Source organism: Anolis sagrei, chromosome 2 (genome assembly GCF_037176765.1).
Source record: "Anolis sagrei isolate rAnoSag1 chromosome 2, rAnoSag1.mat, whole genome shotgun sequence".
NCBI lineage: Eukaryota > Metazoa > Chordata > Lepidosauria > Squamata > Dactyloidae > Anolis > Anolis sagrei.
The window spans coordinates 101245061-101271022 of record NC_090022.1 but is presented as its reverse complement, the minus strand read 5'-3'; the positions used below and the strand labels follow the sequence as shown (position 1 = coordinate 101271022).

The 25962-nt window shown below is 39.1% G+C and overlaps 1 protein-coding gene across 4 annotated transcripts in view; it reads left to right on the top strand.

The window, feature by feature from the left end:
* SH3PXD2B (SH3 and PX domains 2B) overlaps positions 1–23427 on the top strand; it is a 124600-nt gene extending 101173 nt beyond the window's left edge. For 2 of the 4 annotated variants that reach the window (XM_060765103.2, XM_067463713.1), the window contains 8 exons: positions 1190–1324; positions 4145–4249; positions 4874–4957; positions 7814–7931; positions 12182–12405; positions 13099–13148; positions 13920–14045; positions 18705–23427. In XM_060765103.2, coding sequence (XP_060621086.2) covers positions 1190–1324; positions 4145–4249; positions 4874–4957; positions 7814–7931; positions 12182–12405; positions 13099–13148; positions 13920–14045; positions 18705–20243 — 2381 coding nt within the window. In that variant the 3' untranslated portion in view covers positions 20244–23427. The remainder of the gene's footprint in view (positions 1–1189; positions 1325–4144; positions 4250–4873; positions 4958–7813; positions 7932–12181; positions 12406–13098; positions 13149–13919; positions 14046–18704) is intronic. The other 2 variants (XM_060765105.2, XM_067463714.1) reach the window with 1 other exon arrangement.
* Positions 23428–25962: the final 2535 nt, after the last annotated feature.

Genomic DNA, 25962 nt, shown 5'->3' with positions numbered 1-25962 from the left:
GGTACAGATTAAAAAGTGCTGAGTGTGACAGGTGAAATGTAGGATTTTAGGGTAAGTGCAATGTGCAGACAATCTTAAATCTCTGATAAAATGCTTCTGGGACATATTGCTGGAGTTTCCTATTCTGGAAAGGCACACCGGAACAGCCAGGTCTTCAAACTCTTCCTAAAGAGTGCCAGTGTAGGGGCTTGTCTGATGTCCTTGGGGAGGGTGTTCCAAAGTCGAGGGGCCACCACAGAAAAGGCCCTGTCCCTCGTCCCCACCAGACGCACCTGCAACGCAGGTGGGATTTTTAGTGTATTACTGAAGATTAACGAGTTCTTGTCACCTCCTCTGTCTTATAATATTGGTCATTTAAAATGGGTGTACTGGCTTAACACTATACATTTCATTTCCTATTTTACTACCTGAAGAGATACATGTCATGCGATGGGATCATGTCATAGATTTTACTTCAGTAGACATTATTGGATGCGGGGAGTAGAAAACAATGCAGACTTCCCATTTTGGTTTTCTTGAAATGTGTAATTTCAGCTTCAACTTGTAGAGATTTTCTTAAAATTTTGGGTTTAAATTCTGTTCTAAGGCTTGACAGTATTTCTTAATTACTGCACTTGTGTTCAACAGTAATCTTATTTCAGGGGAACTGCACATTTGTATGAGCAATTCATTCCTTTGTGGTACCTCCCACTAGTACAAGCTGCTAAATAGACCAGAAATGGTTTCTTTAGTGGCCCAAGTGATTGAAATGCCCAGTATCATGTCATTATTATGTGCCTTTCCCCAGCCTTTCAAACAATAGGAGGGGAAGTAAAGTAGTAGCAGAAACTTGCAATGTCATAATGTCCTGTCCTGTTGGAGTGCGGGGTAGGAACTTCCTTTAGTAGTGGGCTACAAGTGGAGAAGTGAATTTAGTGTACTAAACATTGAGGAATGGGGAGGCCATCTGATAAATCAGTTGCTTATAAACCTTAGAAGATGGACAATGCATATGCATCAAGTTAGAAAACGTATCTATATACATTTCAGTTATTGTCTGCTCTCATCTCCCATAATTTTGCCTCTTATAATTAATACCCAGCTCCATGGTGTATCCTACAGCTATGAGTATGAAATAGCTAGAGGAAAGTGCAGGATGAAATTCACTCTGCATGATGACTAAATATGTGTATTATTTCTTATAACGCAGGAGGAGATTTGGCATCTGCTGATCCTATGGTCCTGGAACAGTATGTGGTGGTAGCAGATTACCAGAAACAAGAGAGCTCTGAGATAAGCTTGTGTGCAGGACAAGTGGTGGACATAATTGAGAAGAATGAATCTGGTAAGAAGTGCTTGGCTGGTAAACACAGACTAAGATAAAATAACTTGTAAGAAAGACCTCCTAGGTTCTTCATGACACTTGAAATCCAGTGTGCTTTATGGGAAGGTGTGGGTTCAAGTTGGCACCTGTGTTTCCGTATATCCAGAAGATTTATACAAAGTTTCCTTAAAGTCTACAAGGTGTGTGTCATTATATTTGGCTTCCTGTTTCTACTGTATAACAACATCCTGAAGAACATGATCACGCCTACCTAAGGATCCTGCTATTTCTGCCTCATTAGCCAGGTCTTCACTGTTGGTTGAGATCATAGCTAAAATAGCTAATCCCTTGTTGCCTCTTCTACCTTCTGGAAAATGAAATTGTAAGGCAAGTGAAGTATTTGTTGGATCTGACAGAGTTTGATTTTTATTCTTGACGGAGTTTGATTTTTAGCAAACACCAGAATAGCTGAAATCTCCCATTACTACTTCTCTCCTTTCTGAATATGTGGTCATCTGTTCCAGGAAGGCATCATTCGTCTGAGCTGGGGAGAGCCTTACACAATGACGTCATTATTGCTTCCCCCCCCCCCCCCCAACCCCTAATTTTTATCAAGATGTTCTCAGCCTGGCTGCCAGGATTTCTGTTATGCATCTCTTCACAAATATATATAAGGTTGTTGCTTCTCCTTTCTTGTTTGTTCTGAAATAGGTAATCATGGGACTCAGTCCACCAAGTTTCAGTGATGTCTGTTATATCATATTTGCTAGGCTAGGCTATGTCAGGATTTTGCCTTCATTTTGTTTATTTTCCATGCTGTCTGTTTTATAGTAGAGACATCTAAGGTAATGGGTCTCTCCCTCTAACAGTTTATTTAAGGTTTTTTTCCCCCTCTCACAGTTCTTGGTCAGACAAACTGCTTGCCCATGTACTTTGTGCTGCCTTCCGCCTTAGTATGCAGTTATAGAGATTTCCCATTAGACTAAATGAGGATGCCATTCACAGTGAACTTCCCATCTTCTTGCTTGGACAAATAATTTATTCACATTACTTAAACTACCATTTGAAAATTTAGGGCAAAGGTCATGATTTACATCCTTCCGGATCCTATTATGTTCCTTCCCACTCTCACAACTATGTAAATATCTGTATGTTTGAGCATTTATCATCACTCAGTATTGCATCCAAAGAGGTGGGTTTATATCCATGAAAACTTGTGCAAAAATAAAAAAATAGTTAATCTTAAAGTTGATGCCACATTCCTTCTTCTCTCTCCCCCCCCCCCCCCCCGGAAAGATAATTATGCTTTACTACTTCTTTGAAAATTCACCTTCCTAAATGCATTAAAGTGCACCTAAATGTAGTTCAATGCATTTAGAGAGAACTATGTCTAAAACAGAATGTATAAAGATAAAGCTTTAAACACATACACACATTTACTTCCTTATTTTAATAAAAAAATAAGTAGACTGAAACTTTAGATTTGCATTTGAGCAATATGGGAATTTCCACTACATGTTTATGCTAGTCAACCAATCATTTTCTGCAGCAAAATGGAACAAATTAGATGTGACCTTATATAAAAATATGCATTTTCCATCCACAAACCTTCCCTTTGTGAAGGAGTGAAACACGGCTATCCTAAACTACGATGAGCTACTTTTTAATGAACAATTTTAGCACTTTTTATTGTTCTCTTTTATATAAATTACCCATCTTGATTTGCTTTTATGCCACACAGAGATCAAAACACTTCATAGCTGAGCACTAAATAATTTCAGTTTTCCATTCAGATTATTTTTAATATGAATTCTGAAATCACATTAAAAGTGCATTATTAAATAGGTTTTGTTTCAATCACAAAGAAGCCTGGGAAAAGACTAAAGAACTAAAATATATCTGTTAATATAAAAGCTAGTTCCCAGCATTCCACTGCCCTTGTTTTTGCTAAGAAAGATCCCACCAAGGCACAGCTACAAAAACTGGGGTTGATTTGATTTCTGGTGGGCACCTGTCTTGTTCTGTGAGGTATTATGAGATGCAGTCTGAATGGAGACTGAACCTGCTTCTTGCGCTGAACATGTAGATCTCCAGGGACAGCAGCGCATTAAACTAACTGTGGTGCTTTCCTTATATTTTTTATTCCTATGAGCAAATGGCTGCCATTCAATCTTATGTCGAAAAGTAGAACTGACACAATTGAATAAATCACTGTGGAAAACCCATTAAACACTGTGCAGCCTCCAAAGAGCTTTCCATCACTTGATCAGCACAATGATTTACTGAGACTTTCCAACATGGGCTTGACATTACTTTGACACTAAGGGATTTAGAAGGATATTGCACTGAGGTGACCCGCGAGTGTCCCATAACCCCTTCCCAACACCTGAGTTTCCTTGCCTTGTTGTTTTACTTGGTGTCTAATTGATGCAACAGGTGATTTTGTAGGGGTTTTTTTAACCCCTGATAGAAGAAATTCTCTATGACTTCAGGTTCTATATTAGCATAATATAGGCTATATTAGTCTAATATAGATTGGATGAGGACATAGGCTGAAATTACCCCCATGTGACCCTGTTAAAACCATTTTTCTTTCAGTGGCACAGGAAACATTGGCCCTCTGGACCTGGACCTCTGGAAGTTACCCACTTTTTGATTCCAGAATGAAAAAATGAGAAATTCTATTAGACCTGTTTTCAAGTGCCTGAAGTGTGACAATGAGTAGTGATTTGTTCTGCAACATTGTTTTCACATAATACCTTTAAAAGATCAGATTCATTGGAAACTGATGCATGGCTGTACAAAGCAACTTCAACTAACATTGCTTTCCTTTAAATTTAGGTTGGTGGTTTGTGAGCACATTGGATGAGCAAGGTTGGGTCCCAGCTACATGCCTAGAAGTCCAGGATGGAGTCCAGGATGAATTTTCAATGCAACCTGAAGAAGGTGAGAAAATATCTTGGGACACACCACTCCTCTAATTTGTTCCTAGGATTTTTTTTCTTTGAACCTTTGGCCCAACTAATATGTTTGAAGCAGTATACAGGAAGAAAAATTGCATGCTGACTTGGAAACCAGAGAGCATTTTAATGTGAATCTGGGTGACAGTTCTTTTCTGTCTTTAGAAAATTCTAAGGATCTGAACATTTCCCAGTGAAATGTATTGTGCAGATATTCCTTCACAGATTTATCTGACTAGATTTTTTTTAAGATTTAAAAAGAAACAGTTGGAAAATGGAGGATACAAACTGAAGAAAACATTGTCTAGGCCTCTCTCCCCTGCAGAGCTGTACACCTAAATGCCTTCTCAAAAAGCACTCAAAGTCTGAAGTACTCCAGACTTTGTAAAGAAATCTTAACACCTATGTGCTTCAGCGATGCTGTCACTTTAGTTAATTATTTTGTTAAGCTAGCCATTCAATCCTGATAACATAGATTGATAAGGAAGCAGAACATGTTGTATAGATTTGTCCATCCTTTTAAACAAGGTTGATACTTCAATATTTGAAGGGTTGTCTACTTACACCTTGTTTTGTCCCTCTCCTACTGCTGCAACATGCTTCTCCCCAGTCTCATGGAGATACTGGTCTCTTCCCAGACACATGGGCCGCCGCCGGACTCTTGGGGACTTGTACAACAGTGGATGGGCCCAAGGTGGACTATGTGGAGACTTTTTTTCTTGACCTTATTTTGTGCTTTAGTGTGCCTGCCTCTGTCTCTGCATGTGCTACCCATTGTAGTATTTGCATGCATTGTTGCATGCAATGTATATAAAATATTCACTGGGATCCCTTGAATTTTTTCCTTGTGTTCATTGCTGATCATAAATGCTAAACTTCTGTGCACTTCTCTGGCCATTCTCATCCCTCTGTCATGGCCTCAATATTTACTGACTACATGTTTCAAGATTAGAGGTTTTGCTCTTCATGGCATGACCCTGCAGAATACATCTTTACATTTAAAAAAAATGGTGTGTTGAGTGTAAATTACATAATTACTCTGATTCTGGCAGACATGAAGCAGAAAATCAGTCTTGTCCTATTATGCTGTTGGAATAAGAAGATCTTTTCACTAGAAGGAATTATTTTTAGAATATAGGGGAATACCAGAAGAAAGTTCTCATCTGCTTTACTGAAATAATTATTTTGGGGGGGGGGGGGTTGCTTGTATGTCTATGTCCTAAAAGAGCCCTAAGGCTGCAGACAAGGATAGAAAGGGCTAAATTTCCTTTCCATGACTCCTGCAAGCCCAAAATTTGCCTGTTTTCTTTGCCCTCCCACCCAACCTATGCAATATTATTCATTGTTCTAAATACTGTCACATGCAGTTTACCACATTCATTGTGTGACTGACGAGAGCATTGAATTTTTGTATTCTGTTTAGAACTAATTTCACAGTGGATTCAGAAGGGAAAGTAACACCAGACTAAAATTGCTGGGCACATTGGACTACTTGGAAGCTATTATACCTCTCTTATATTCCATTGAATTCTCATTGCATCCTGGTGCTATCATTTCATTTTAATGTGCTCAGATATTTATTGCTGCTGATGCTGTATTGATGTGTTTCTAGCTTATTAAATTTTGAAACAAAAAGAATTGTGGCTAAGTATGGTTCAGAGTCTATTGATTTGTGTTCAATAACTTGAACATATTTTTCACTCTTAAGACTGAAATTATTATTATTCAGGATTGCAGACCATATGAATCACAGCTGCTGCGTTAATGATGGCAGTGGTTTTGAAGCAGACTTTTTTCTGTCTGCTCTGTTGTAAAATTTATTTCATTACAAAAAAGAAAAATGAAACAAAATAATTGCTTTTTAATTGCATTGAGAGCAATACATAGGGGGCAATGGAACAGTGGCCTACCTCTGTTCTTGAAAGCTCAATAGTTGCACCTCTCTTTTGCCTTGGCCAAAAACACAAGTTCTTGAACTGTCAGAGAAAAAGTCTGAGAAATGGAACAGTGTTTATATAAACAAAGATGGAGATGAAATGTTAGTAGGTGCCTTAGGTTTTTAAAAGTAAACTGAAGATAAATCATAGCCACTAAAATGGGAAAGGAATGGCTCATTCAATGCAATTCAATTCAAGTCGGTTTTCAGGAAGCAGGAATTCTTTGTCCTGTTTCACCCTGAATGGTACTTTCCAAAGCAAAAAGAGCCCCCCTACAATCTACTCTGCTCCATCCAGAAAACAAAAATTGTTCATAAAATTTTCAGATTCTATGCTCGGCTTATCTAAAAATCAAAACATGGTATGTAAGGCACAAATGAATACAGGGTGTTGCTGGTAAAGTGTGTTGATGGGTCCTATCGGGCATCAGTTTGTTGGGTCTGCATATTAAAAAGGAGCCATCATTTGTTCCACAGTGGCAATGTGGAAGTTCTCTGTGTGTGATTTTCTTGTCAATACTCTTCTCCTATGACTGGCATAAGAGGAAGATTTGTTTTCATTAGAGAGAGATGCCATATAGAACAACATGTGTATGTAGCCAGGGTGTTAAACCATTTATATTTCCAATGTTGTAATGCTAAGTTACATATCAAGAAGCCTAAGATTAGAGAGGAATCGATTAAGTGATAGTCAAGTTGGAGGCAGAGCAAATGGATAGCAAACCTATTTTTATTGGAAATATGACTATAATGATGTGCTGTTGTGCAAGAAGAAATAACAGGACTGTGCAAGAAGAAAACAGGACAACTTGCTTTGGAATGCTACTGTTTACCAAACCTATCTGTCTTGTAAGATGGGTGGGAATTAGGGAGGCCTCCAGATGTGGTTGCATTCCAACAGCATCTGGAGGACCTTGAGATCCATCTCCCAGAAGATAGCTACTTATGTGAGTAGACAACTTCTATTAGCAGTGTAAGAAGTGAAGATAAGACTTAAGGGAGAACTAGTATTTCTTAATCACAAAAAGAAGCAGCTTCAGGGTCTCTGATGCTATATTGCTCTTGTGCATAGACAACTGAAATTCTTATTTACTTTGTAAGTCTGCTGAAATATCTGCAGTGATGCCTAAGCTTCTTAGTGGTTGGCGTTAATAACAGTACTGGAGATGTTTGGACCATGTAGGATACGCTGCACAACATGCCACCCCCCCCCCCCCACGCACACACACACACACAACCATGCGCAGCCCACCATATGTGTATTGTGGTGCACAGGCTTCTACAAACTCCTTGTCTTGATAGTTGTCTAGTGATGGGGGAAAATGGATCATTGTTATGTCTCTGCCAGGGCCAAAAAAAGTATTAAGTCTGTGGAGGCAGACATTGGAAATTCTATAGCTCTGACTTATAAGACTTATAAGACTGTGGTAGACCTTTTCTGGCCTGGATGAGTAGAAGAACCCTCAATTGGTTGACTCTTTCATAGGGCCCAAACCTTTTGTGTCCTATGCTGTCCAATATACAATGCAAAATTAAGTCAAGTAGAAACAGTTTTCAAGCCAGGTCTATCTTTTAACAAACATAAACTTTTTTCTTGTATTTTGCTTTGAACAGAGGAGAAGTATATGGTAATTTACCCTTACACTGCTCGGGACCAAGATGAAATGAATTTGGAGAAAGGGGCTGTAGTGGAGGTCATCCAAAAGAACTTAGAAGGATGGTGGAAAATCAGGTACGTTTTCTATTGGAAGAATTAATGGGAGGCAAGGACTTTGGAGTATGACTACCTTTCCCTCCGTAATTTCAGTTGTGTACCAAAACCCAATCACTTTTTTTCTCATGCAAATATATTAGGAGATGAGTATGTTTCCCAAAGGAATGAATAGGAAGGAAGATGTCTGAGTTATTTACACAAGGTTATGGCTATATCTGGATGAAAAGGAATGAATTCTGTGCCATTCCATCCTGTTTTAAAGAGATAAACAATAGATAGGACAAGACTGTGTGGAAAAGTAGACACAGAGACAACTTGCTTTGGACATATAACTCTAAGTGCTTTGTTAAAATTGTTCAAAGCCATATTAACCAACAATGCAGTGCATGAGTAGAAATATATATATTTTTAAAAAAGAAGCAGTTTCCCCTGGAAAATTTCTTGGGAAAGGCACATTTTTAGGTAGTGATGATATTTCAAGGATTTTTGAAGCATGTTAAGTAAATGTTTCCCAAACCAATAGGGGAAAAGTAATTCCACTGAGACTGTGTAATATCTCAGAAAATGAACCTCATTATTAATGTGTAAGCTTCAAGGATATTCATAGCTCAAGCCTGGCCTAATACTCAAATACCTGCAACCACACTGTGGGTAAATACCTGCTTTGACTAATTGCACAAAGGTAGCAAATGTTGTGTGCAAGGCATGGAATTCAGTAAGAATCAATAGGCTCAAAGATATGATTTTGCATAAATAACTTAAATGTCATTCGACTTTTTGATGAAACATATCCTTGGACTTGGGAAATGGATGAGGAAAGAGAATGAAAGATTTCTCAGCTTCAGCAATATAACCCCTCCATACACAAATATTAAAATAAAATTAATGCTTTAAAAAGAAAAAAAAGAGATGCTACCATTGAAGATTGCTAACATTTCCAGAAGCATTGGTGGCACAACTTGATGCATAGTTCAGGGCAGTGTCCCACATCCTGCTCAATTTATGGCTTAAACCACATCCTGCATCAGTTGCCTCCACAGACCAATTGCATAATATAGCAAATTTATTTCTGCTTACTGCTAAAATGTTTTATTTTATCGTTGATTCTATGAAAAAAGAAAACACAGCAATGTCATAATTGTTTTATTTGGAAGAGGTTGAAAGCCTTGAGCTTCTAGTGGAAAATGTTGGAATTGTGCATTAGGGGTGCATCTATATTGTGGAATTAATACAGTGTGACACCACTTTAACTGCCATAGCTCAATGCAGTAGAAGAGTAGTGAGATACCAACATCCTTTGACAGAGGAGACCTTGCAAAATTACATATTCCATTAAAGTGGTGTCAAACTGCATTAATTCTACAGTGTAGAGGCACACTAAGTTGTCTATAGCATGCCTCTCCCTTGAGCTTTTCCTGCCCCACCATATGTGCTTTGGGAGTTTTTATGGACTGAGAAAGGCAGGCTGAGAAAGGTGGGATAGAAATATATATAAAGAAAGAAAGAAAGAAAGAAAGAAAGAATATTGTTTTTCTTTTTATTATTTTATGATAGAACATTTTAAACCTATTTCCAGCATATACTCTCTTTTCGTTGCCTTGTAAAGGCCAACCATGTTTCAGTTCTGTCCTTTTGTAAGAGTGAGGCAAACACCAAACACTCCACATTGTACAGCCAACAATGCAAAATTTGGATGCTGGATTGATCATCAATGAATAGAGAGAACAAATTGAAAGGCATAAATCTCATAATGCCACAAGAGGTAGTGATGACCACCTACTTGGATGACTTTATGAAGTAATTGGACAATTTCAGGGAAGATAAGGCTATCATTGACTGTGAATCATGTTGGCCGTGCATTGTTTCCAGTAAGAGATGTAGTCTTTTTCTACATAAAGCAATGCAGCTGAGAACTGCATATTTGGGGTAAACTGTAGGGGTGATGGAGATATCTGAACTGGATTGGGATTGTGTAATAGCTGGTCTATTTTAACCTTTGTTTTAACCTTCGTCCTTAACTTCTTTGGTATAAAGTTTCACCGTGGCACTTTGATGATGATGATGATTTTTTAATTATCTTTAAATTTAACTTAATCAAGTTTTAATTGTGTTTTAATGTATGTTCACTATTACAGGAGTTTTATGACAGTGATTAGTGTCTATTTGCTTGTTTTTGTCATTTACTGTTGATATGGTTAGTGGACTAATCAATAAAATAAATTTAAAAAGATGTAGTCTTGATCTGATTGAGATCTTACTATAGGAATGTGAGTGGCTACTGTGGGAAACAGAAAGTTGCATCAGTTAGGTCTTTGGACTTATCCTGCATGAGACTGCATATGCTCTTAATCACCAACCACAACATTTGGTTTAGATCCTGATTTAGGAACTCTGAAGTACGTTCCTTATTTTTAGTAAATGTAAAAAGACTGAGACCATTGGTAAGAGGGAGTCATACACCTAATCTCTGTAAGCCTCCCTATAATGCCACCTTTGGTTTCAGGTATTACAAGCATGCAGGTGTTTAAAACTTTTAGAAGAAAAATGTATTTGTGTTAGACCTCTGTGTGCTGTAGTAAAAGCAATTTCTTTTTTAAAAATGAAAATTCCTGCCATATGTAGGATACAATAGACTTAGTGAACTCAATATTATTCCGCTATATAAATTCTAAAGATTCTGTTTTTTCCCACTCCAGAATAAAAAGTAGTTCAGAATTTTTGTGATTTGTTTAAGCAAAAAAATAAATTTCACAAAAAACACATGAATGGAAAAGATACCCCCGCATACACACACATATCTATATCTGCTGGATTTTTTTTAAGGAAAAACATTTCTGAGACAAATGAGCCACATCTGGAGGTCATTTAGAATTTTTTTTTTTGCTTCGATCTGCAGGAACAGTTGCTAAGTGGCTCTTTCTCTGGGGCCTGTTACTGTACAACATTTCCTTTCATATATGTAGAAGAATGACCCAGTTAATCAGCAAGAGGTCTTTTGATTGAATCAGCTAGGGATCTCTTGATTTTAACTCTATGGTTAGGCTGTTCTTAGGGCCCTTCCACACAGCCATATAACCCAGAATATCAAAGCAGGAAATCCCACAATATCTGCTTTGAACTGTGTTATCGAAGTCCACACTGCCATATATTCCAGTTCAAAGCAGATAATGTGGGATTTTATTCAGCTGAGTGGAAGGGGCCTTAGAAGTAGGCATATCAAGTATGCAGGAAACATTGCCCTATGGTAGACCTCAGTCTCTAATCTATAGCGGATGTATTTAGTGGATGTGGTTACTGGGTCACGGCAGAGGCTAAATCTTAGAAAATGCTGGGTGGCTTGTTTGGATTTTGTACGAATGTTTTTATAAGGTAGGGATGATTGAGAAGTTTTTGTATAAAAAAGAAAGCAACTGCAGTTTATTCTGCTATCCAGGAAATAATTTTAAATGTTCAGGACCCTCTTTTGCATGTTAAAAAGATGTATTTATCTCTTTATATGAAGTATTCCCATTTTCTTTCCTCTGATGTTTGTGAAATTCCTCTCCTCTTCACATTTTGTTGTGTGACATGAAGAGAAGTTTTCTTGGCTTTGGATTCTTGCAGCATAGACATGTATACCTCAGATGTAGTCTGCAAGTACTCATAATCTACTAAGACATGTATCTGATAAATACATATTGTGTGATTCTGCCCTTATTTGTCTGTTTTGAGACACATCAGCAATAAGTTCTGCCTTGGCTGCTTCAAAATTACCAAGCAAGAGGTGCATAACATTTTCTGAGAATCTTCTTCCTCATTGCCTGTAATCCACCCACGAACGAGCACATCTTGGATTCATTTCGTAGTGCATATATGGCAGAGATATACAACATCTTGTGGCTTATGATTGCGTACCACTCTTGCAGATTTGATGGAATATGGGAAACTGCTGCCTAGTCAGTTGACCAGTCAAAACCAGTCAGTTAACCAGTCAAAATACTGGTTAATCAATGATAATAATAATAGTTACCTACACCTCCTCATAAACATTCATGTTTGTGAAAAATTGGATTTTATTTATTCTCAGTAGCTTGAGAAATCACCTGTAGAAATTCAAAAGGTTGAAATGAGTGATTGTTTTGTTCGGTCTGAGTCTTGTGCTAAATCTGTAACCTTATTAATGCACTGCTTTAAGTTAGCCTTGGCTGTTCCTAGAGATATGTGATCACAACAAGAACAATGCAAGACTTCAAATGGTTTGATTTATAACATATCTTGACTTCTTTCAGGTATCAAGGTCAAGAGGGCTGGGCCCCAGCATCATACCTGAAAAAGGGGAGTGGGGACATGTTTCCACCAAAACTGGGATCTGCTTCTGCTCACTCATATGCACTGGATTTGGATGGAGTTTCTCGGCAGCAGAATTCAGGTGGCCGGGACAAGGATGGGCCAAACAACCAAAGAGATGGAAGGTTTGATGGCCGCCCATTGCCAAATGTGGACTTTAGGAGAAGTAAGTTGGGGGCAGTGAACAAGGTGTTGGCTATTTGTAGGCAAAACTAGTTGGCCAGTACGCAGGAAAACCTATTGAGTAGCAAAACATTGTGGTCTCTCTAGTTAATAGTTGGGTGAATATGACCTAGGTATGTCAGAATTTAGAGTTTCCCAAATGCTGTCAGTGTACCTGACTGTCAGATATTAGTATTGCTTGCTTAATCTATACCTTGCCCTGCTGATTTTTCTGTCCAGTGGAGGGCTAGATAGAATAGTAGACAAGAGTTCCTCTTCTTTGTAAAAGAAGCACAGCATGGTTTATCATAAACCTATTCTTTCACGCTAACATCTATGCTACTTGAATAAAAACATTTCTGAACTATGGTGGCTGATTTCTGGAAAACAGACCTTTGACCCTGGGGTTCCAGATCACCCAAAACAACATGATGTTTATATGGAGACACTATCTGTAGTTACTGACACGTAAATAGACCTGCCACCTGCATCTCTTCTTCTCCTATGCTGCTTAATAGAATTCTTTTATCCATTAGCATTTGACCAAATATTTTGAAGTTGTCCAATATTTCCAGCTATTAAATAGAATTGGAAATGAATATATGTTACCTTGGGGAGGGGGGAAGTTTAGAGGTTTCAACACAGAGAAACAGTCATGAAGCACATTTTGAAATACAATGAAATATTTTCTTGACAGAGTCACCAAAGATGAGGCAGAGACCTCCTCCTCGTCGAGATCTCACAATAGTAAGTACTATATCCAACTTTGTACAATTGGTCAGTGTTGGTGCATATCTAGCCTTATTGTTTTAAATAAACTTAATGTATCTAGCAGTGGAAATTGATACTGACCTTCCTACATTTTGCATTTTAGTACAGATTCCCGTGACCTTAGTCCAATTGCTAAGACCAACTAGAATAGATCTACTATATCAGTGGACCTTTCATAGGTGTTGGCTTGCCAAGTCCCCATTGATTCAGTGGGTGTACTCTATATGGCCCTTAGAATTAAATTTATATATCTGTGCAGAATATACTTCTACCGTGTTGCTCAGTGGGAATCAGGCATGTTTAATGATCTACTGTTCCCTTTTTAAAATATACATAAATAATGCTCAAGAAAGGAATTGCCCACTACACCTATGTTCTTAATGTTCATAAAACAGGAAAAGGCACTGTGTTTATGGTGTCCTGGCATGACATATGTCAAGCCTTTTGTAAACTGGTATCTCTACCAATGTTCATAGTAGAGCCGGAAAGGAATCATCTAGTTAGTACAACACCCTGCAGGGCTCCATAGCTGAAAGCATCCCTATTGCTGGACTTTCTGTCCCTTTGTGGGATCCCCTGAAAAATGCCAGCTGTCTATGTGCATAGCAGCTATGAAATAATTGGATCCTGTTGAAGTCACTTGGCAAGTATTGCCTTCCTTCTAGGTGCTGAGGGTGGTGGGACTAGCATGCTTTGCTTTCCTTAGATTAGCTAAGACTGATGTGTGTCTGCATTTTTCTGCAAAAGCCACGTGGCCTCAACTTGCCTAAACCTCCTGTGCCCCCACAAGTGGAAGAGGAATATTACACCATTGCTGACTTCCAAACCACTATCCCTGATGGTATCAGCTTCCAAGCAGGACTGAAAGTGGAGGTAAGACAGCTTTATCTTGCCTTTACCATTTAGGATTTTCCAAATGGTTCACCCATTACAGCTTGTTGTGTAAAAGAAGTCCTCTTTTTCTACAAAGATGGGCAGTGTAATAAAAAAAACCAAAAGCATAATTCTGACAGTATGTATGCTACAACCTTAGTGTTTGTAGTCATGCTTTGATAAAACATCTTCATGCATGGAAATTGTTTCCAAATTTGTTAAACGATCTTGAGGGAAGAGAAAACCACTTCTCTCAGCTGATGCTGGACAGGAATGAGAACTATACTTCTGTCTATGAAGGTTAAATGAAAAGTAATGCCTCCACCTTCGTAACTCCTCAACAGATGGCAGTACTGGTATGTGGCAGGTACTGGCTTGTTCAGTAGACTCTCCTCTACAGTTCCATTTTGGAAGGAAGCTTTAGCATTGAATGGTTGTGTTGTTAAAGTGTGAAATATGGAACCCTGCGCAGTCGGTCAATGCGACTTAAGCAACATGCAGTCATTGAATTCTTGACAGCAGAAGGTGTCCTACCAAAGAAGATTCATCAGAGAATGCAAGCTGTTTGTGGTGATTGTGTTGATGTGAGTACTGTTCATCACTGGGCGAGTAAGTTTAAACATGTTGAGGTGGGAACATCTGACTTGCGTGACAAACAAAGAGTTGGACGTCCTGTGACAGCAACCACCAAGTTTCACAAGCAAAAGGTTGACAGATTTATTCAGGATGATTGTCGTATCACTTGGAGAGAAATTTCAAACATAATCGGCATTTCACAACAATGTGTGGGTCACATTATTGCTTTACTTGGCTATCGGAAGATCTGTGCACGATGGGTTGCAGAAACAGTGTCGACGTCTTCCGTGACAGCTTCAGAAAACTTGTTCACCGTTGGCAGAAATGTATCCAATTGTCTGGTGATTGTGTGGAAAATTGAATAGTGGTAGTTAAAGAACACATTCTGAGGATTATTTCTGCATTTGATTCATTAAAATATCCCCATCCAAACCCAAGTAACGAAGGTGGAGGCATTACTTTTCATTCAACCCTCGTAAATCTAGTTATGTCGTGAAGAATATCACTTTTCTCCAGTGTTAGAGATCATCTACTATTTTTGTCTGACTGACTTCAATCTGACTTTTCTTTGGTGCAAAAGGATCTTGTAGCACCCTTGAGACTGAGAGTAACGTTGCTGGCATAAACTTTCATAGACTTAGGTACATCATATGCAAATAGAATTAAGCCTATGAAAGCTTAAGCTACTAACCTTTCTCTCATTTAATCTAAAAGGTACTACAAGAACTTTTGCATACTGATCCAGACTAAGACAGGCTGTTCCTTTGAATTCTACTATTTTACTCAGTACATAGGGTACTGCCATGACAGGATCTTTTCTAGGTACACTTCTACTATGGTCTCATTATAAGGGCAGTTTCCTTTAATTTTATTATACTATTTCATTATTACTCTGATAGTTGTGACCAACTGGTAGACAACTCATGCACTGAAAATACTATATGTGAGGGGAAGTCATAGGGAGGAGGGAGCAAGCTTATTTTCTGCTGCTCTGGAGACTAGGATGTGGAACAATGGCTTCAAACTACAGGAAAGGAGATTCCACCTGAACATGAGCAAGAGCTTCCTAACGACGAGAGCTGTTCAGCAGTGGAACTCTCTGCTCCGGAGTGTGGTGGAGGCTCCTTCTTTGGAGGCTTTTAAACAGAGGCTGATGGCCATCTGTCAGGGGTGCTCTGAATGTGATTTTCCTGCTTCTTGGCAAGGGGTTGGACTAGATAGCCCACAAGGTCTCTTCTAACTCTATGATTCTATGGTTGCAATGTGCGGAGTGTGTGGGACTTCCCTTGAAGATGATGGCCAGACTACAGCAAAGTCAAAATGCAGCAGCAAATTTGATGGCCATAATAACTCGCAAAAACCGTATAATGATAAAGGAATTTTAAAGGAATTTCACTGAGTGCCAATATGTGTCTGGTGTGTATCCATAATACTCTAAATCCCTAAAACTCTTGGGATTTGAGTATTTGAAAGTATAGCTCTTCCTGTGTATGCTTGCCAGGACTGAAGTCTGCCAGAGGGAACCTCTTCTATCCCGTGGCAGTAGTGTTCTGTGGGAGGACATGGGATAGGCCAATACGGCCTTTTCCAATGTTAAGAAGAACATGTATCTTTTCATTAAACCTTTTGGAACCGGATTGTTTCACCCAAATCTGAATATATATAGTTTTAAAATAGGCCTAACTATGCTAGAGACATCAGACGCTGTCTGATCTTGTAAACTAAGCAGTGTTAGCCTTGAAAAGTACTTGGATGGGAAATAGCTAACAAATGCCAGCCATATTTCAGGGGAAGGAACTGGCAAAGCCAGCTCTTAGTGTTCTTTGCATAAGAATACCCCATGCAGTTCATGAGGTTACCATAAGTCAACTGGTGACTTGAAGGCAGATATACACATGTAGTTTTAAACTGTTATAACTCTTCAAATTGATCAGTTGTTTCTATGCTTTTATGTAGTTACGGAGCCCCCGGTGGCGCAGAGGGTTAAACCCCTGTGTGGGCAGGACTGAAGACCAACAGGTCGCAGATTCGAATCCGGGGAGAGGCGGATGAGCTCCCTCTATCAGCTCCAGCTCCTCATGCGGGGACATTGAGAGAAGCCTCCCACAAGGATGATAAAACATCAAATCATCCGGGCATCCCCTGGGCAACGTCCTTGCAGACGGCCAATTCTCTCACACCAGAAGCGACTTGCAGTTTCTCAGGTCGCTCCTGACACGACAAAAAAAATGTAGTTACATTTTTATTCTACATTTTAAATTGTTTAAACTGATGGGAATTGTAAACTACACCTAAATCTTCAGATATACATCAGGATATAAATGTTGTAATACATTGCTCTTGAAAGATCTATGCAGCCATCTCCTGCTTAAATCACTCTTTCCCTATCTCTCACCACATCATTCCACTGGCACCTTCTTCCTCTCACTTTTTCAGTCAGTCATCTCGAAGTCTCTCAAGTCACATCTGACATAATAAAAAGCCAGTCATCATCCATAAGCAAATATATTTTCTACCAGACAGTTCACTCAATCTTCATACTTACTTTACTTAAATTATTACACTGTGATGCAAAGGCATAAGCCATCTTGCAATGTATGTAGTACCACAGTCTCCTATTAGTGTTTCATTTGGTCAAAGTTGTTCAAGATAGGCCCGTGTTAGTTCTCCCACACACACACCCGGAAAGTAGATGTTGTCTTCAGTGAGATTTCCCCTATGTTAATATATTAATTTAAATCTAAAATTGTGGGTTTTGCTGAGTCCTTGTTCTGCTTTGAAAAGACTGGAATCCTGCCAGTATCTTCATAGACATCTCAATAATGACATCTAGTGGCCATGCTCTTCTTGTTTTTATGGCTAATCAAATTTTTGTTCTGGGCCCAGCTTATGTGCAGGTGGAGACTGACTTAGAAAGTTGCCCATCTGAACATTTATGTATGCATAGGCACTCCAGCACAAGATAACACTGCTCATAGTAGCAGAAATCACCTGCAAATGTTTGATTATGGTTTACAAAACTGATATCTGAGCCATTTGGTACATTTCTTAGAGGCAATACTAGATTGGCTGCTAAATGTTCATTTAACATGGACTTGTGACTAACCATAGCTCCTGATCACCATAATTGTATAACAGATATTTGCATTACTTCTGTTTTTTTATATATATTACGGGAAGTGCACATATGACATGAGAGCTAGCACATTGTAGCTGTTTGAGCATTTGATTATGGCTCTGTAGACCAGTGTTTAAATTCAGAACCCTTCATTCTCTCACATCATGGTATTGCAGAGCAAGAAATTACACTTTAAATGGAGGTAACTCCTCCAGTTTTGTATCCTTCATAACTGACACCATGATGTCTTGATCAGGTGACACTGAACTATTCAGTTCCTGCTAGATTCAGGTTCAAAAGGTATGCCAAAGTAAAACTAAGCCTTGGAGAGTACCGATCACAACTTTGTTGATGCCACCAGGTTGGAAAACAGACGCAGAAACAGAATTAGGCCAAGAAAATGATCTTCCATCTAATCAGCCAAATGCTAATACAACCTTAGAGCAAGAGGTCCCCAAATTTGCTTCTTACTAGAACTAAAATTTCTGTAATCACCCAAACTGAATTTCCTTTAACCTTTAAGATAAAGTCCTCTTTGCAAATTCAAACAAAGTACAGTAAAATTGTGAAGCAATCAGATGTGTGCTTCAAAACAAGCTATTATATGCACATGTGATTATATTGCAGCACATCTATATGGATAGATGAGACTAATTACTGAAAATTCCATGCCAATTTACAACAAACACAACTCGCTACATTAAGTCAACACCCCACTCCACCCCCACTTGTGCATTTGCTACACAAACTAAAAAACATTTTTTTCTGGGAACAGAACATGAAAAAATAATTCACATTGTACAGTCAGTGTTGTGTGCTCTGGAGGCCTCTCCATGGGGGGTTCACAATCCCTCCTCCCAGGAAGTTGCTTACCTGTGGTTGATAGTGTTGTGTGAGTTAAAAGCTTAATGTTGTCTTATAATTATGACTGTTCTAAGGACCAGTGTTTCTCTCTCCCTCTCCAGGTGATTGAGAAGAATATGAGTGGCTGGTGGTATATTCAGATTGAAGAGAAGGAAGGCTGGGCACCAGCTACTTTTATTGATAAATACAAGAAAACAAGTAATGCATCTAGACCAAATTTCTTGGCCCCACTGCCAAGTGAAATGGCACAGCTGCGGCTTGGCAATGATCTTGCAGAGAACAGCCCCAATGGAGAACAACTTGGGCCATCCAGGCCTCTGCCTGAAGCACCACCTAATGGTATAGACTGTGGAGCAAAATGGAAAGGGAATGAGGTTTTCAAGGGTGCTGTTCCTGAAAGCAGTGATGCTTCTCTGTGTGTTGGCTATGAGGAGATCTGTGATCGGGATACAGAGGAAAAACCAAGCCTCCCTCCTAGGAAGGAGTCTATAATTAAGTCTGAAGAAGACTTAATGGAAAGGCAGCGGTTGGAGCAAAGGCCACCTCCTAAGCCTCCTGTCATGGGTTTGCCCATGATTCCCCCAAAGCAGAGCATCCCTCCAAGGGACAAGAAACCAGAGCTCAAAACAGAAAAGGGGAAATTGTTCCAATTGAAAAATGAAATGGGATTAGAGTGTGGACACAAAGTTTCTCCCAAGGAAGTCAAGAAGCCAAATCTCCGGCCTATAGTCAAGCCAACCAAACCAAAAATTGAGCCCCCAGAAGATAATAAATCTGAGCCAGCCGCGCAAAATGTGTTCTTGAAATCAAAACCTCAGATCAGACCCAAGCCATCACCAGCCCCTAGGACAGATTCTCCTCAGGCAGATGATAAAGTAGACATTTGCAATTTGAGGAGCAAACTCCGTCCTGCAAAGACTCAAGAGAAACCTTATGACCAGGAATCCATATCTAGTGAGAGTGCCTTCAGTAACAATGTGCTTCCCCTAGAATCTTCTGTCAGATCTCAGGAAAGATCAAATACAGAGGCAAGGCCTCCATCCAGACCAGATAGCCAAGTCTTTAAGGAGCCTCCTTTACCCAAAGTTCCCTTTGGCTCCCCAAAGACGGGTGAGAGTGAGCCAAAGGGCACCTTTCTTGTTCCCAGAGAACCACCCCAGCGGCCCGTAGTACCACCCCGGAGGCCTCCTCCTCCTAAGAAAGCTTCTGTTCCATCACCTACCTCTTCATCTGTTCCTTCTCCAGAACATAAAGCTCCACAGAGAGAGGTACCTGAAGTTAGAGCAGCCCCTGTACCTGGGAGGCCAATGTTGGTTCCACCAAAAGCCAAAGGCTTCTTACCAGCTCCAGGACAAGAAGATGCCAAAGTGAAAAGTGGCTTAGGCCAAAAGGGAATACCCAAGCCTTTGGAAAGGGAGAGACCATCTCTCCCCATCACCAGTGCAGATGTTTCCAAAGAAGCCCTCTATGTGGCAGTGGCTGATTTTGAGGGAGATGAGGAAACCAGCAGCTTTAAAGAAGGGACCTTATTTGAAGTCCGTGAGAAGAACAACAGTGGCTGGTGGTTCTGCAAAATTCTTGCTGGTGGGCCATGTTGGGAAGGCTGGATTCCTTCCAATTATCTCAGAAAAAAGCCATAGTCCCTTCATTGTCTTTATTTTAAATAGCAGGTCAACATTCTCCATTTTAGCAACAAATATTTAATTAGCTTATTTATAGTTTTCATAAGGCTGGCTCTGAAATTTAAAAATAATAACTGGGATACTAAACATTCCATTTGTGTCTTTTCCAAAAGGGAACAATAAGATAGAAATGTCCTCGTATAGCAGGGCTCACCTTTTGTTCTATCTCTTGCTAAGTCACTACCTAGACGGTTTTGGTAGGTAGTCCTATCTCTTTACTAGCTTCTGTCTGGTTTAGGGAAATTGATCAATCACAGTACTTGCTGGCATTTTTTTATCCTGTATAAATTTTAGAGTAAGTGTCAAAACAGAGGGATTGAGACTAAAGAACATTAAAATATGTTCTCAGCTTCAAAGTCTTGAAGAAAAAGGCCATTTTTGCCTTAGCAAAGAAGCAACATCAATCCCACTAGCCAAAGAAGAGAAGTAACAGTGGGAAAGCCTTTGATTTGGACAGTTGTATTAAGTGTCATGTGCCATATATCATCATCAAAGATAAAAACAAATACATAGCACACAAAAAAGTAGAAAAAAGGGAACCGTGGTAATTACTACTATACTTGGGTGAAAGGATCTAAAATGATAAGAGATTCTTTCTAGTCTTTTGTCTGTACTGTTTGTCCCTTGCTTCAACCATCCCTCTGTCAGTATAGACATCCCCTGTGTTGCACCTCTTTTGGGTGTCATGAGCAAACTTGTGCTAGTGCCATTCCTTGTGCTTCTTGCTGCACCAGCTCTTGTATAGATTTAGTTATCAGCCTTTTAGTCTCATTTCAATAAATAGAGAGGATCCAGGATATGTCTTCTCTAGCTAAAAAGGGCCCTCTCGTGAAAAGTGCCTCCTTCTCCCAAACCACATTTTCAGGGATTCCCTGCCCAGTCCCACACTTTATCCTGTACAAAAAGATTGGCCAATCTTTATCATGTTTAGGGAGATGGAGAGGCTGTAAGGGAGGGGGGAAGGGGTTGCTCACTTTCACCAGCCTAATGACTCACATCTAGATTCAACATATAGGATATTGTGTTAGGTTACTCATGCTGATCAGCTGTGAGGACTTGAATGGTAGAACATGTTGCTGGTTCTTCACTACCATATCTTTCCTATCTGCATCTGCAAGTAGCTCTCTTCTGTAATGCCAATCATTCCCAGGATTAGTAGTGACCTGTTGCCAGGATGGTAGCCCTCTGATGGGTGCTAATAATTTCTATTGCAGGGTTTTCCAACCTGGATTTTCCTAAAGCAGTTGTTCTCACAGTGGTGTGAACTGTCCTACTTCTCTTGCCCAGAAGACACGTGTGAATATTCATCTCTCAGCCATGAACCATGGCAATTTTCTGTCATGTCATGATAGCGATTCTCATCCGAAGAAGAGTTGTGTCCAAAAGTATCTTTTGATGTGAAGGGACTTCTTAGAATGTATGTATTTGTACTTTGAAACAAGGCATCATATGCAGAAATGTGCCCTTGTGTGTTTGCTGTATGTTCCTTTTCAATATTTGTGGGAAAACCCATTTCCTTCTTGCGTATTCCTTGTGTGTAGTTAAGGGACAAGCACAAGAGAAATACATTTGCATGTGAGTGTCTTCATCTTTGAATTTTAAACACAAGAAATTCTATAATCTGATTTCAACCCTGGACATCTTCAAACCAATCTGTAATGCGGCAGATATTTTCTTAAGATTTTCAGCAATGGAAACCTGAATGGATTTATAATGCGTCTAGGATGTGGCTGAGGTATAAATATTTTACCATATGCTTTTTGTTAAGGTTCTTGTTTCAAAAACACTTGCATGTATTATTGTCCTGGATTCAGCTAGATTGGATTCCCATAGGCTGAATCTCACTAAACTACTCAAATTAAGCCTACCTACAACATGAACTCTTTCTTTATATGCACTGCTTTTAAAGAATTTTGAGACACAAATTTGTTCCAGCTTTAAATTTGCCTTCACTACTTGAAGTTTTTGTACTTGCCTTTTCCCCAGGGTATATTTGTTTGGCTACTACTCTGCTAGTCACTTTTAAATGCTTATTGGATTGGTTTTTTAATGGCCATTTGATAATTAAAACTTTGGTCTTGTTATGGTCAATAGTTAGGACTCAGTTTTGGAGACCTTATGCCTGTGGGAGTGATGGGACCCATTCTTCATATCTCATAGTTCTCACAGCTGTTGCCTTCACTTCCTTCTTGATACCACCAAAGCAATCCTTTAACAATCTGCTGCCCAATAATATCAACTCCTTGCATAATTAATCTGTATCTCCCTACTATCTTGTTTCCTCTATATGTAGTAGCAACACTACAGCATGCATTCCAAATAGCTTAATACCAAAACAAGTGTTGTTATACATTTATTCTCCTTCTGTCTTTCCCTCCACACCTTTCTGGGCTGATTCTCTTCTCAAAAGCCTTTCCTTTTCCATTTTCCTAGATGTAAAGGCACAGTAGGAAATTCCCTTGCTGTACACTTCTCTCCTTTCCTCCTTTCTGTTCTTGGTAAAATCTTGACAGGCTAAGGACCTTGATCCGGTTTGTCCTCTGGTCTGCTTGAGCACTGTGAATGAAAAAAGTTCACAGGCATACATCGGTGCCTCACTTTTTATTATTGCCTGAAACACACAATGATTCTGGGCCGCCTTGCTGTGGGAGCATGAGAAGACATGAACTGACATTGATCTCAATGCATTGTTCTCCTCTTATGTAAGACAGGAAAGTCATTCTGTATTCCACAGCCGCTCAGTATTACATTTTCTACCCATTTACCTTTCACCCAGCCTATTGACCATTGTTGCAGTAACTTTGAAAGTAACTGTTGTTCAATGTGACCTTTGAGAGTAAGTGTTGTTTTGTGTGTGGTTAAGGGACATTCAGCCTCTTGCTTACCAACGTGAGCTTTACAGCCATCTGCCTAACATGTTCTGGCAAGGTGGAAGGCTGCCTAGATGGCCTTATGCTCATGTGCAGTCTTTTGTCTATTATTATGTAAACTTGTATCAACCTGTACGTAACCGATGGGTGGGGTGGAGAAGGGAAGGGTGGGATCATGTATTCTTCCATCATAAAAGAATGAAGTTTGTTGCTTTTTTAAAGTAAAGAAATAAAAAATAGGCTTGACTGGTTTCAAGCAGAATTGTTACAAATCTTGTGTGTTTTTCTCTTCCACTTTGTGTGTCCTTTTTGCCAATTTATGTTATCTTAATAGTTAGTGCACCATCAAGTGGTTGAGCTGCTCCTTGTATTTCTGCAAGCAGTGTTTATTACATCTTAACTCCATAATTATTAACAGGTCTATGACAAGATTTGCAGGGGAATATCATGTTTACTCTGCCACTGTTTGATAAGCTAGCCTTACCCATTAATTCTGCAAGTGACTATCCAAAATTGCTGTGGTGGGAACTTCCATTTTATCCAAGCTAGCACCAGACACAATACTTGAAAGTGGAACTATTTTGTGACCTTTTTAAATTACAAAAGAACAAGAGGAGTCTTATCATGTGCAGTGTGATCTATCTTATCTGAACAAAGCTAGAAATGTTTGTAGAGGCTCCATCACTTGCTTTGTTAACCTACCTGCTGAGATAACTTGGTGGGAAGTCATTATAAAAGCTTCAATTATTGAACACACTGAAGAGCAAACCTCATTTCTGCCAAGGTTCATCCTGTCTTATCAGTCTTTGTAGAGTTGTTATGTCTCAATTAGCATGCCGATGAAGATAATCTGATCAACATTTGATAACTACTTTTCAAAGAAGCTTTTAACAAAGTCTGTTTCCAGAAGCTTTAATCCAGATCTAATCAGTCACAGATCAAGAGGACAAACACTCTTATGAATGGGATACTTGTTTTAAAAGAGGGAGCTAAAAATTGGAAAAAGAAATAACCAGTCGGGTGTTAGAAATTATCTGTATTGGGTTCCATACATATAATTCATTCATAGAGTGTACAATTAAGGACAACCTGTGAAATAGCCATGTTTGTGTATGTCATCAAAATACTATATTTAAAATGTTAAAATCCTAAATTGACTGAAAAGAGTTTTGAAAAGAACTCTCCAACTGAAAAACTAGACCACTGCTTCTGAAACTGTAGCTCAATGTTGGAGTCATGAAGACAACAATATGCTCTTATCAATATTTTCCCATACTTCGTCCCCCTCCCCATCTCTCAAAACATGAGCTCACCAAAGGCAGTTTATTTGGGCCAAATAGAACAATATGCTCTTATCAATATCTTTCCATACTTGATTTAAAACATTGGTCATGGTCTTACAACTCTTTGTGATATGGTGAGATGAGATGTGTGAAAGACCATTTTCTTTCAGATGAGATTGCTGCTCTGTTATGGTCATCATCTATGGCTCTCCTGGTTCTCTTTAATATCTGAAGCATGTTGGGTTGGGACATAGGAAGAAGGCCGTTTCTGTGACAATGCCCAGGCTTGGGAGTTCCTACTATAAGGGACCTGCTTTACACTCTTTTCTGTTAACTTCCACCATCATGTGACAACCTTTCTCTTCTTCCATTAGGCTTTATGTTGTGCAGGTAGTTTAATTTTAGTTTTGTCTTAACAGTTGTGTCTCAATAATGATTTTTCATGTTTTGTTTTATTTTAATATATTTATATATATTTATGTTGCTTGATATTGTTACTAGTTTTAGACACTTAAGCAACAACGTGATTTAAATTTATTCACGCAAATAAACTAAACTAACTTATTTGCACAATTTAACGTATTAAAATGCATGTTTGTTGCCTTTCTGCCCACGAGGGCGTTGGAGGTGATGTGCCACAGATTAAAACATTATTTTTAAAAATGCATAAATCTTTTTAAAGCATGTCATTCAATTTCTCAAATGCTAACCTTAGTTTTACAGTCCAATAACATAGAATGGTCATGCTACCAGAAGTTCAGCTGTGTAGTTTCTTGACCACATATCTAGTACATTCTGGCAGCAAAATGTATTGTAATTCATTGTCATAAGATGTGGTGGCTACTAGCTTAGATGGGCTTTAAGGGGCATTCATTCAATCCATGTGGAAAAACTGCTCCAAATCTGATGCTGTCCAGATACTTTGGACTTCAGTTCCCATGGCTCACAACCACACTGCCTAATTGTCAAGGTTGTTGATAGTTATGGCCGAAAAGATTTGGAGGGCACCTCATTGAAGAAGGTAAATGTATAGAAATACATCTATTTGGATCTTCAGCAGAAGGCCCTCAGAGTAGTTCTTCCATGACAGCCCTTTGAGGACTGGCTGTGCTCAGTGGGCACAGAAAGTAGAGTATTGCAAGGAGCAGGAGTGGAGAACTAGGATTACAGGAGGAATGGAATACAGCTCCCTGAATAGCAACATTTTCCTGTCGGTACCACTCATGTTTTGGGCAATCCTTTAGCAGGAGACAAAGCATGAGAGAAGAATTTTTTAGGTAGTGCTTATAGACTTCCCAGATGTATTATGTATTTATCTGATCTTTATATACATCAGTTTTCAATGGCCAGGTGGCATTCCTAGGGCAGTTTACAAAGGCTGTCCTGCATAGGAATCAAAATGCTAAACTGGATTGAAGTTTAGTGTGAGGCAGCAAGACTTCTTTCTTATTCCCCTGTAAAGCAAGCCATGGCATTATTTTACTAGTCCTGTCAATGTTTGTTTCTTTAAAAAAATAAATTCTG